This window comes from Oncorhynchus clarkii, chromosome 4 (genome assembly GCF_045791955.1).
Source record: "Oncorhynchus clarkii lewisi isolate Uvic-CL-2024 chromosome 4, UVic_Ocla_1.0, whole genome shotgun sequence".
In the NCBI taxonomy this organism is placed as follows: Eukaryota; Metazoa; Chordata; class Actinopteri; order Salmoniformes; family Salmonidae; genus Oncorhynchus; species Oncorhynchus clarkii.
In genome coordinates, this window is record NC_092150.1 from 58,170,999 (window position 1) to 58,184,530 (window position 13,532).

The 13,532-nt window shown below is 43.4% G+C and overlaps 1 protein-coding gene across 5 annotated transcripts in view; it reads right to left on the reverse strand.

The window, feature by feature from the left end:
- Positions 1-332: 332 nt before the first annotated feature.
- Positions 333-13,532, reverse strand: part of LOC139406990 (membrane bound O-acyltransferase domain containing 2b) — a 68,386-nt gene continuing 55,186 nt past the window's right edge. The window contains exons 4-14 of one of the 5 annotated variants that reach the window (XM_071150218.1): positions 12,266-12,361; positions 12,001-12,056; positions 10,981-11,035; positions 10,377-10,563; positions 9,806-9,998; positions 8,540-8,643; positions 8,352-8,416; positions 7,074-7,206; positions 5,593-5,744; positions 1,585-2,017; positions 347-1,518 (exon numbers count right to left, since the gene is read on the reverse strand). In XM_071150218.1, coding sequence (XP_071006319.1) covers positions 1,840-2,017; positions 5,593-5,744; positions 7,074-7,206; positions 8,352-8,416; positions 8,540-8,643; positions 9,806-9,998; positions 10,377-10,563; positions 10,981-11,035; positions 12,001-12,056; positions 12,266-12,361 — 1,219 coding nt within the window. In that variant the 3' untranslated portion in view covers positions 347-1,518; positions 1,585-1,839. Of the gene's footprint in view, positions 1,519-1,567; positions 2,018-5,592; positions 5,745-7,073; positions 7,207-8,351; positions 8,417-8,539; positions 8,644-9,805; positions 9,999-10,376; positions 10,564-10,980; positions 11,036-12,000; positions 12,057-12,265; positions 12,362-13,532 lie in introns of all 5 variants that reach the window. The other 4 variants (XM_071150217.1, XM_071150219.1, XM_071150221.1 and 1 more) reach the window with 4 other exon arrangements.

The window sequence follows — 13,532 nt, forward strand, 5'->3', positions numbered from 1 at the left end:
ACAGTCCTACATTTCTGAGCTCTGACTGGTTTACCTGCTAGCAGTAGAACTAATACTGTGCCTTAAATAGACCCACCTACAGTGGCCTCTGTGGAGGTAATACTCTAGCCAATCAAACAGTGCTGTCAGGGAGTAAACAAAAAAGGTTTCCCAAAACAAATACAATGTCTTTGACTTGTAAATTAAGCCTTGCAGGTTGTAAATTGGGGATCTTTAAGTATTTTTTTTCAATCATGCCCTGCTCAGTAATCTTGTTCACCAGCCAGCTCTCTGTCAAACTTATACAGAAGCAATTGAGGTTCTCCTGTGTAATAACACTGTAATAAGAACAATTACACCACAGTTATTCATTTGCCTTTTGCATATCACACTTACTATGTCAAGTTGCGAAAAGATCAATCTTTTAATCACATCATATACAAAAACAAACCATCCACATCATCCACATGAACAAGTAGCGCGGTTGGCTGAGGGGTTAGGATGAGCGCACCATTCTCCTTTCACCAGGGCCCCAAGCAAAGGTTTCTCACAATTACCATAGTTAACTCACAATAGACTCAAGAAGAAGTAGGTTTAGTTTTCACTTCCCCCTGCAATGAAAATAGAATCAGAACTGTCTGAAGAAGAGGAGTGTTCATAAATACTGTAATGTTGTCCCTTTCACCTCCAACTTAACAGGTTGATTTTCTTACCTTAACACCACCTTTTCACCTTTGTCGAACATACCACAAGTCCATTGGAATCGCATAAATAACAAGTACATGAAATGACAAAACATTGACCTCTACACATGGAAATACTACACCATCTTGCCTCTCACACTACTGACACACTTAAATCATGAATAAGTAGGAGTTAGTAACTACTCTTGGTGCCGTTATGTAAAAAGCAGACAATGACTTAACTGAATAAAACAGCAGTGGCATTGAAGTCAGCCCATAACATCACTCAGTAAAAGCAAACAGTCTGGAGTAGGTCCTTGGATGTCACCATATCCCTAAATAGTGCACTACTTTTGACCAGGGCCCTTAGGGCTTTGGTCAAAATAACTGTACTGCTGTATGTAGGGAAAGGGGTGCAATTTGTACACATTCCATGTTGAGACTATGAATCACATCATGTAAAAAAGACATTGAGGACACTGCCATCTTGTTTTCCTTCTCTTTAATTCTTCTAACTTCCTGTATCATAGAGAAGTTAACTTACATTTGCTTTTCACCAGGACTAAAACACTAATTTGTCACCGTTAACTGAGAGAACACTTCAATCTCGCCCACCTGATACTAAAACCTGTTCACCTCAAGTGAGAAACACAGCCCAGACAATATCCAAGAAGGATACACAAAAGCTGAAAAAAAAGATTGTGGAGAAAGAGACAAAGGGTATAAGGCAAGTCTGCATACTCCCATAATACAGTAATAGTACAATACTGGCATTTCATCACCGGGACCCATCCATCCCACTCCACCCCAGACACAAATCATCATAATACAGTAGAGTTGCATCCCAAATGGCACCCTATTCCCTTTGAAGTGCACTAAATAGGGAATAGGGTGCCATTTTGGACATATCCCAAAGCCATACATCCTACCCTCCATGGTGTGGTTGCTGCTCAGTCTCAGTGCCATGTGACTGAATGAGAATCATCATCCCACTCCAAAACAGAGACAAACAGAGGCAGGTTGGTCAGGTTTGTCAGAGTTTGTTTGTTAGAATCTACTCCTCTATCCACCTCGCTCTCTCTCTTTATAAGTGGATTTAATACAGTGTTGGACAGTCCCCTGCAGTCCTCGGTGCTAGTCTCTCTGTGTGTCCACCGTTAGCTGGTCTGGTTCTGCTTCATGTGGCCTTGGTCTTCTGGTTGCAGTTGCTGTCTGTGGAGGTGGAGTCCAGGTGGGAGAGGATGGGGGCCAGATGCAGGCCTTTCTGCTGCTCTTTCAGGCGCAGGTGTCGGGGCTTGACTGGCAGGGCTACGGCCAGGAGAACACAGCCGATGTGGACGCTGAAGTACCAGGACCTGGGAGGGGAGAGGTGGGATGATTTAGGGATCAATATAAGAATCAGAATTTGACAACTTACAACAAATATTGCAAGGAATTTCTCTTGGTGTTGGACACCGAAAGAAAGGGGGGAAAAAAGCTACTGTGTAAGGATAATTATTGTCAACATCAAATGTGTTTAATGCCCTTGACTATTCTCAGAGATCAAACATCTAATCTCTCTAAAGCTTGCTAGCGCTATTCGTATTATAAATTCACTGAATAAAAATATAAAATGCAACAATTTCTAATATTTCACTAAGTTAGTTCTTAAAAGGAAATCAGTCAATTTAAATGCATTCATTAGGCCATAATCTATGCATTTCACATGACTGGGAATACAGATATGCATCGGTTGGTCACAGATACTTTTTTTAAAAGGTAGGGGCGTGGATCCGAAAACCAGTTAGTATCTGGTGCGACAACCATTTGCCTCATGCAGCGCAACACATCTCCTTCGCATAAAGTTGATCAGGCTGTTGATTGTGGCCTGTGGAACGTTGTCCCACTCCTCTTCAATGTCTGTGCAAAGTTGCTGGAGATTAGTGGGAACTGGAACACGCTGTTATACACGTCAATCCAGAACATCCCAAACATGCTCAATGGGTGACATGTCTGGTGACAATGCGAGCCATGGAAAAACTGGAACATTTTCAGCTTCCAGGAATTGTGTACAGATCCTTGCGACATGGGGCCGTGCATTATCATGCTGAAACATGAAGTGATGGCGGCGGATGAATGCCACGACAACGGGCCTCAGGATCTCGTCACAGTATCTCTGTGCATTGAAATTGCCATAGATAAAATGCAATTGTGTTTGTTGTCTGTAGCTTATGCCTGCCCATATCATAACCCAACCGCCGCCATGGGGCACTCTGTTCACAACGTTGACATCAGCAAACTGCTCGCCAACACGACGCCATACACGCTGTCTGACATCTGCCCGGTACAGTTGATACAGCGATTCATCAATGAAGAGCACACTTCCCCCGGGGTGCCAGTGGTCATCGAAAGTGAGCATTTTCCCACTGAAATCGATTACGATGCCGAACTGCAGTCAGGTCAAGACCCTGGTGAGGACGACAATCATGTAGATGAGCTTCTTGAGGCAGTTTTTGACATTTTGAGCAGAAATTCTTTGGTTGTGCAAACCCACAGTTTAATCATCTGTCCGGGTGGCTGGTCTCAGACGATCCTGCAGGTGAAGAAGCCAAATGTGGAGGTCCTGGGCTGGCGTGATTACATTTGGTCTGCGGTTGTGAGACCGGTTGGACGTTCTGGCAAATTATCTAAAACTATGTTGGAGGCGGCTTATGGTAGAGAAATGAACAACAGCTCTGGTGGACATTCCTGCATGCACGCTCCCTCAAAATGTGAGACATCTGTGGCATTGTGTTGTGTGACAAAACCGCACATTTTAGATTAGGCTTTTATTGTCTCCAGCACAGGGTGCAAATGTGTAATGATCAGGCGGTTTAATCATTTTCTTGATATGCCACACCTTTCAGGTGGATGGATTATGTTGGCAAAGGAGAAATGCTAACTAACAGGGATGTAAACAAATTTGAGCACAACATTTTAGAGAAATAAGGTTCTTGTGCATATGGAACATTTCTGGGATCTTTTATTTCAGCTCATGGAACATGGGACCAACACTTTACATGTTGCATTTATATTTTTGTTCAGTGTATGTCTGTCAGAAGGACTAATACATTCCTACATTTAAGCGATAAATTAGCCTGTTGGTCAGAGTTTTAGATAAAAACACAATTGTTCTTGCACTTCCATCCAAGGTCAAACTATGAATACTTTTTTTTAGACATGAGTGGGGTAACGTACTATTCTCTGGATGTGTACCGCACGGCACCCTATTCCCTACAATGTGCACTACTTTTGACCAGAGCCCTATAGGATGCCATTTACAGTTGAAGTCGGAAGTTTACATACACTTAGGTTGGAGTCACTAAAACTCATTTTTCAACCACTCCACAAATTTCTTGTTAGCAAACTATAGTTTGGCAAGTCGGTTAGGACATCTACTTTGTGCATGACACAAGTCATTTTTTCAGCAATTGTTTACAGACAGATTATTTCACTTATAATTCACTGTATCACAATTCCAGTGGGTCAGAAGTTTACATACACTAAGTTGACTGTGCCTTTAAACAGCTCGGAAAATTCCAGAAAATGAAGTCATGGCTTTAGAAGCTTCTGATAGGCTAATTGACATAATTTGTGTCAATTGGAGGTGTACCTGTGGATGTATTTCAAGGCCTACCTTCAAACTCAGTGCCTCTTTGCTTGACATCATGGGAAAATCAAAAGAAATCAGCCAAGACCTCAGAAAAAACATTTGTAGACCTCTACAGGTCTCATTCCTCCTTGGTAGCAATTTCCAAATGCCCAAAGGTGCCCAAAGTATAAACACCATGGGACCACGCAGCCGTCATACCGTTCAGGAAGGAGGCGCGTTCTGTCTCCTAGAGATTAATGTACTTTGGTGCGAAACGTGCAAATCAATCCCAGAACGACAGCAAAGGACCTTGTGAAGACGCTGGAGGAAACAGGTACAAAAGTATCGATATCCACAGTATAACGCGTGCTATGTTGACATAACCTGAAAGGCCGCTCAGCAAGGAAGAAGCTACTGCTCCAAAACCTCCATAAGAAAGCCAGACTACGGTTTGCATCTGCATATGGGGACAAATATCGTACTTTTGGGAGAAATGTCTGGTCTGATGAAACAAAAATAGAACCGTTTGGCCATAATGACCATCGTTATGTTTGGAGGAAAAAGGCTTGCAAGCCAAAGAACACCATCCCAACCGTGAAGCACGGCGGTGGCAGCATCATGTTGTTGGGGTGCTTTGCTGCAGGACGGACTGGTGCACTTCACAAAATAGATGGCATCATCGGGGGGATTATGTGGATATATTGAAGAAACATCTCAAGACATCCATCAGGGAGTTTTAGCTTGGTCGCAAATGTGTCTTCCAAATGAACAATGACCCCAAGCATACTTCCAAAGATGTGGCAAAATACCTTAAGAACAACCAAGTCAAAGTATTGAAGTGGCCATCACAAAGCCCTGACCTCAATCCTATAGAACATTTGTGGGCAGAACTGAAAAAGCATATGCGAGCAAGAAGGCCTACAAACCTGACTCAGTTACACCAACTCTGTCAGGAGGAATGGGCCATTATTCACCCAACTTATTGTGGGAAGCTTGTGGAAGGCTACCTGAAACGTTTGACCCAATTTAAACCATTTAAAGGCAATGCTACCAAATACTAATTGAGTGTATGTAAACTTATGACCCACTGGGAATGTGATGAAAGAAATAAAAGCTGAAATAAATAATTTTCTCTACAATTATTCTGACATTTCACATTCTTAAAATAAAGTGGTGATACTAACTGACCTAAGACAGGGGATTTTTACTAGGATTAAATGTCAGAAATTGTGAAAAACTGAGTTTAAATGTAGTTGGCTAAAGTGTATGTAAACATCCGACTTCAACTGTAGGATGCAAACATAGTTTCTTGCCACTCACCTGTAGAACTTCATAGAGGGCCCGACAGACAGCAGCACAAAAGGCACCACAGTGTAACAAATGGCAATCTGGGTGCCCGCCCACGTGATCACATCGTACACTAGCTTGTGTGACGGCGAGCCCAGAAAGTGTGGCCTCACGTTGTGTCTCATCTGGAGAGAAAAAAAGAACCAAAGCAACGAATTCAGTGGAGCAAAAGAAGAAGTGAGACAAAATGTATAAACGACCCTTCTAAATCTCCTGCTCTGCCCTTAACTCTCTCTCTTTCTCTCTCCCTTGCCAAGTTCACATTTCCCATATCTAAGGTTACGTCCTGAATGGAACCCTATTCCCTTTATAGTGCATGGGCCCTGGTTAGAAGTAGTGCACTATATAGGGAGTAGTGTACAATTTGGGATGCAGCCAAGAGTCAAGTTTTCAACTGGACTTTCTCTCTCGGCTCATCCATCAGCGGTGATCTGCCTCGGTGAGTCTCAAAGTGACTCAGGTGATGCTCCATTAGCCTGATTCCTGCCCGGTCTGCTCTCCATCTGTCTGTCTGGCTGGCCTGTTATCTGTGCAGTCTAGCAGCTGGACCCAGGCTGCATCTGAAATGCCACCCGACTCCCTACACACAGTGTACAAAACATTAGGAACACCTTCCTAATATTGAGTTGCTTTTTGCCCTCAGAACAGTCTCAACTCGTCGGGGCTGCTGGCTCATGTTGACTCCAATGTTTCCCACAGTTGTGTCAAGTTGGCTGGATGTCCTTTGGGTGGTGGACCATTCATGAAACACACGGGAAACTGTTGAGCGTGACCAGCAGCGTTGCAGTTCTTGACATACAGTACATGTGTGCCTGGCACCTCCTACCCTTCATCTGCACTGATTGAAGTGGATTTAACAAGTGACATCAATAAGGGACCATAGACTGACCAGGTGAAAACTATGTCATGGAAAGAGCAGGTGTTCCTAATGTTTTGTACACCGATAGGGACCAGGGCTCTGGTCAAAAGTATTACACTAAGGAATAGGGTACCATTTGGGATGCAGACCCAGTCTCTGATAAATATGCTACTTCATTCAGGCTACGCCTTCAGAGCACTGAGTCTCCATGGTGGACTAACTATGAGTGATCCCTTAACCCACACTGATGATGCAGAAATAAAGAACCATCAGGCTGAACGTGGCATTTTGTTTTATCAGGATATCTATGGTGATAGCTGAAGTCATTGACATAAGAAAAAAAAAGTAATTTGTTTAAGCGGATACAGTGAATCACTTTAAAAATATATATATTTTAAATCTGTGCTTTTGAAAAGTTTAGGGCTTAGTGAGTCTCGACAGAAACAGACTTGAGTGAGAGAGAGGCCAGCTTGTGTCTGAGTGTCAGTGTTTGTTTTAGAAGGGGGAGATATGGAAAATGAGAGATATACAGAGAAAGGGAGAAACATAAAGAGACACAGAGAGAGCGAGAGAGAGATACAGAGACAGTACTCACGGCGCGTGCAGCCAGTGTGACCACAATGCCGGTGAGGAAGGTGAGGTAGTATCCAGGATAGGCTCCGTGCCACATGGCCGACAGGATGAAGGTAGCCGCCGTGGGGTTGTAGGGACAGCGCTCGTAACACACCCTGTGCACGCACACACACACACACACACACACACACACACACACACACACACACACACACACACACACACACACACACACACACACACACACACACACACACACACACACACACACACACACACACACACACACACACACACAGCACAGGTTCTATGAATTTCTATTTTTTCTGCATCCATTGATAGCAACCATTAGTCTATGTGATTAACACATCAACCATTAGTCTGTGTGAATTTACACATCAACCATTAGACAACTAGAACTGTGTTAATAAAACAAGGGCGGATCCCGAAGGGGCCCGGGGCCGGATCATTTTACAAAAATGTCTGTAAAGTCCGAATAGTTTGAGCTAAAAACGATTAAATAGCCATCTATGAAAAGCTGAGACTCTCACGAACATGCATGTTTTACTCTAGGAAGCTCACAGGCTAAACAAGAGTCGTTAGAAGGTAAGGGGTGCTTCTACATAGAAGATCATTGGATATCCCAGTACATAGTGTCCATAATACTATAATAAACTCACATAGTTGAGGTCACAACCTCCACACAGTTGTCACTGACTAGCTGGATATTCTTTTCTCACAGAGCAAACCATTTCTGTACCTACATCATTTTCATCAGGTTTTTGCTTTGGCAGACTTTTTTTTGTGTGTGACGTGTCAACAAAACTCATGAATGCAACTATTTATGTCAAATTGTTTTGTGTTGTACTTGTAGCCCTGGTTATCCTGAAAAGAAAATGGTAAAATACTTAATTGTGAGGCTAAATATGAGGGCTGAACATTCAGATAAATGAAAGTCTGATTTTTGCTGGGGTCTCAGAACTGATAGGGTTAATGGAAACTACCGTTAGTGCTAACAAATTCCACTAGGTGGCACACTTTTACACAGACAGACAAGTCCCCAGTGCCATGAGTATAGGCACATCCACAAGTTATTTAGGGCACACCTCACATTAAATAAGAATAAAGCCTCAACTGTAATTACTGTATTGTATTTAAATGTATTCTATTTAAATGTATTTAAATAGTATGTACAATGTGGCTGCAAACTGGTGTTGATAATTAGAGAAAGAAATGGATGAAATTACACTTTGTGTCTTTACCAATTACAGACTAATCCTGGTTTATTTTGTCTCTGTACCTTTTGAGCCAATGTGCCGTCTGTATATTCCAGTTGTCGAGGAACATCTTAAAGCTGGTGGCAAACTGGAACCAAGGGAGAGAATGAAAACATCAGTATACAGTAACTTTAGCTTGGATTAGAGTTATGATAAACATACTGACACATGAACGAAGACAAATGCCACAAAAATTAAAAATAAATCAAACCTCAATATCCGTTATCCTCAGATTGGAGATGAGATCCCAACGTGGTGAGCCGTCGCTGGTGTATCCGTTGAACCCAAAGCCTGCTGCGTTGTTGATGGCATCGGCTGTTCAGAATGAAAACACGTACTTCAAGGAACACCAGCTCCATCCACTCACACATGTCCCACCTGCACTGTCATCCATCAATCAATCACTTGTATTTTATAAAGCCCTTCTTCTTTACATCCGCAGTTGTCACAAAGTGCTTAACAGTTACCCGGCCTTGACCCTAAAGAGCAAGCAAAGCAGAAGTGAAAGCACAGTGGCCAGGAAAAACTCCCTAGGAAGTGGAAGACCTTGGGAGAAACCCAGCTCAGAGGGGATGTAATTGCATCCACGAAGTGCACCACTTATTAGTGATGATAACATCCTTATAGACATTAATTTATGTTATTAACATCAGATCATCCATCATCCTAATAACAGAGTATTAATATCAAAGTGCAGGACAATACAGAAGCTTACATCATGTTTATAACCAGTAAAGTGAAGCACCATATTCCTTTGAGCTCCTGCAGAAGGCAGTGCGGAACAACATGACAATGAGGCGGTGCATCCGTTCCCTCTGTGTGTGTGTGTGTGTGTGTGTGTGTGTGTGTGTGTGTGTATATATATGTGTGTGTGTGTGTGTGTATATGTGTGTGTGTGTACAGAGAAGCAACGAGTGAGTCCCACCTCTACCTGCTTGTTATCACCATACTCTCACACCTTGCTGCAAACAAACACACGCATGCACACCTTGTTACAAACACTTCCATGATTAATTCAGCACTCCTCTCGTGTGGACATTGCAGACCCTAAGAATAACAAGGCCATTTTTGGATATCGGTGAGGAGAAGCTGAATTTCTGAAGTCAAGGATGCTACCTCCATTTGAGAGGTTTCAAATACAACCGGCACATTAACAGTCAACGGATTCAGGGAAACTAAACTGCTGATCGAAGTTGGACTGATTTCATCACCTTTAAAGCTCATCTGTTCTCAGTCTGGGAGGGGTTACTTGTCAACATGGAATAATGGAGGATATTATAGCTGAGAATTGTTTTCAGGGTCAATCAATGAAAACAAGCCTAAAGATGGAGCTTGGACTCTCCTTCCTTCTCCCACACTCCCCATCATGGATTTGAAAGTGTTGGGTTGGTTTAAACATTGGTTGAAGGGCAAGTGCACACTTCGAAAGAAGGGTGGAGAATCAGACGGCAGCCTATGGAAGAGAGAGAAGACCCACCCAGTGTCCAGACGAAGTAGTACTTGGGCCGGGTGGTCAGCATGGACAGGTAGAGGTAGACCACCTGGGCGTAGAAGGGCGTGGTGGCGATGAAGTCGTCGTCGATGTTCCGTTCCACAGGGAACACTTTACACACGGACAGGAAAACCATGAGGGAGAAGAAACAGGTGGCCAGTTTACGGACGACTTCAATCTGAGGAATGGGAGGGGGGGGGGGGGGAAACGTCAGCCATTAAAAACCGTGTGTCTCAAGTGGAACTCTATTCCCTATTTAGTGCACTGCTTTTGACCAGGGCCCACGGGAATAGGGTGCCATTTGGGACGCAGGCTCCTTAAACTCACATCGGCAATGTATAATTGAGCTCTTCGCAAGAAAAGACAAAAGACAGCCATGTTGCTATTCCATCAGTGAATAGGGAATACTGTGCATTTACTACACAGCAATGGTGTCCTCTTAGAAAGAATGTTTCAGACAAGCATTGGTAATAGTTGGCGTGTTTTAAAAGCAGAGCATGCTGCCCATTTGGTAACTTTCCAAAACATCATAGTGGCATTTGAGACCAATGCTTACGTTTGGGGAGGGGTCCGTTTGTTTGTGCCTGCCATTGGCCTTCCCATTTGTCTGCTGGTCTCTATGGCGACGGCAGGGCGTACCCTCAATGAAGGCGATGTAATCGTTGTAAGAGCAGGTGGGGCCGGCCAGGATGCCCATGAAGTTGCAGTTGTAGCTGAAGTACTCAAGCAGACTGGGCATTCTCCTACAGGGGAGGATGGAAGAGACACAGAGACAGTCATAACACAGTCATTACAGTGAATGGGGGAGACAGTCAACATAGAGATAGTGACAACTTTGACACAAAAGGGACTCACGGAAACCATCACAACACGGTCGCCCAGTCATTACAGTGACAGTACAGACTGTGATGCTGACTGATACAGGCATAGTTAGAATCCACAAAGACTCTCTCTACCTCTCTCAAGATAAATAATGTAACTAAAGGCATTTTTAAATAACCTTTTAAAAAGAGCTACATGAAATGCCTATGGCTAGAGACTACGTGTCGATTTTGGAATTCAGCCACTACAGAGCCAGAGCGTCCTTACATGATCATACAGGAAGCTGCCATTTTCTGCTCAAATTAACAAAAACACGTGTAGGAAGGTGTAAAACATACTTTATAGCCAGGATTTTCTGATTTGGAGTCAGCTGCTCCTCTTTCCGGCACATTCCTGTTGGGGGGAGAGACGCAGAAACAAACACATATGTAATGCTTGCTTTTGATCAGGGTGGTTTGTGTTCAAGATACTCACTTTGACTTTCCAATGTATTGGAACGAAAACATTTCATAACAGTATATATGGTTGACAAGGGTGAGGCCACCATTCCATGCCCATAGACTTCATCCCAGAGAGAGGCAGTGTTCTGAGAAGTCAGTGCTCTCCTGTCCTCTCTTGTGACTGTCCAGTGTGGGTAATGATATCCATTACGTCACAGTGGTCGGTCTCGCTCTCTCGCACTCGTTGTAGATCCCTGCTGATCTAAGGGCTAAGTAACAGATGCTAAACTTCCAGAAAGTTTGGAGCCCCGTTGTCTCGCCAACCCCGCTTGTTGCACACCACACCCTGGGGATGAGGCGACCGGAGGGAAGCGGGCCGAATAATTCTGAGTTGTTTATGGGGGCCATTACTCTGATAACAAGATAAGTACAGCTAATCAGCTCATTATATTACAGCCTAATGCCTGCTAGGGACTGGAGCCACATGTGACACAGGCCATCCCTCATCCCTGTGTGTGTGTGTGTGTGTGTGTGTGTGTGCGCGCGCATGCGTGGCAAGCTATTTGTTTTGATGAAGCTTTTGCTCCTTATTCTCTCGAACACATACTTTCTATTCTGCTTTCTTCTTCTCTTTTAGTTTTGGTCTGTGGGAACACAGCCTTATGATCCCGACTCCTCCACATTTCTATGGCGAAATGGAGTAAGTATGTGAGATGTTCCAGCGATGTGGGGGTATTAAACATGCCATAACGTTGGAGGTGATGTGAGGAATATCCCATGACGTTACTAGTGCATGACTTCTGTCTTTTGGTCCATCTGACATCAGAGGAGGAGACAGGCTTATGTGATTAATCCAGAAATATATTCTCTACGTCTGGTTTGAAGGGGGGGGGGGGGGGGGGAGCTCCTTTTACTTACCATCGTGGATTTCAAACGTCAAGCTGGTGATCTTCTGTGTTATCACCATCATAGGCCTATGGAGAGAGAGGGAGACAGAGACAGAGAGAGTAAGAGAGAGTGAAAGTGTAAAAGAGACTAGGGGTAGAGGAAATGAAATGAGGGATCATAAACAAAAGCTATATTAGGATATAAAGCCGTGCCATGAATTCAGGCATGGTTTCACACAATCTTCCGACACAATGTTACTTGAGGACATCGGGGCATTGTATTACCGCACTCTTACCCTGTGAAGTCAGCAGAGTACATGCCATAGTCGAAGACGTACACACGCGTGATCTGGCAGAAGCTTAGATACCCCAGGGCCACCACCAAACAGTATCTGAGAATAAAGACAGACAAAAATCACAATAGCTCACGACTAGGGCTGGGAATTGCCAGGGACCTCATGGTACGATATTATCACGATACTTAGTTGCCGATAAGATATGTACTGCGATTTTCACGATGCTATTTGTATTGCGATTCAATACTGCGATTAGATGTTCCAAACATATTCTTCACTACATGCCTGCTGCAGAGAGATGAAATAATGAATCAGAAAACAAGTTTTGATCATTTAGGGAAATACAAAGTTGGAAGTTTACATACACTTTAGCCAAATACATTTAAACTCAGTTTTTCCACAATTCCTGACATTTAATCCTCGTAAAAATTCCCTGTTTTAGGTCAGTTAGGATCACCACTTTATTTTAAGAATGTGAAATGTCAGAATAATAGTAGAGAGAATGATTTATTTGAGCTTTTATTTCTTTCATCACATTCCCAGTGGGTCAGAAGTTTACATATAGTTAATTAGTATTTGGTAGCATTGCCTTTAAATTGTTTAACTTGGGTCAAACGTTTCTGGTAGCCGTCCACAAGCTTCCCACAATAAGTTGGGTGAATTTTGGTCCATTCCTCCTGACAGAGCTGGTGTAACTGAGTCAGGTTTGTTGGCCTCCTTGCTCGCACACACTTTTTGAGTTCTGCCCACAAATGTTCTATGGAATTGAGGTCAGGCCCCTCCAATACCTTGTTGCCACAACTTTGGAAGAATGCTTGGGGTCATTGTCCATTTGGAAGCTTGTGACCAAGCTTTAACTTTCTGACTGAAGTCTTCAGATGTTGCCTCAATATATCCACATAATTTCCCTTCCTCATGAAGCCATCTATTTTGGGAAGTGCACCAGTCCCTCCTGCAGCAAAGCAGCCCCACAACATGATGCTGTCACCCCTGTGCTTCGTGTTTGGGATGACGTTCTTTGGCTTGCAAGCCTCCCCCTTTTTCCTCCAAAAATAATAATGGTCATTATGGCCAAACAGTTCTATTTTTGTTTTACATCAGACCAGAGGACATTTCTCTAAAAGGTACGATCTTTGTCCCCATGTGCAGTTGTAAACCGGCTTTTTTATGGCGGTTTTGGAGCAGTGGCTTCTTCCTTGCTGTGCGGCCTTTCAGGTTATATCGATATAGGACTCGTTTTACTGTGGATATCGATACTTTTGTACCT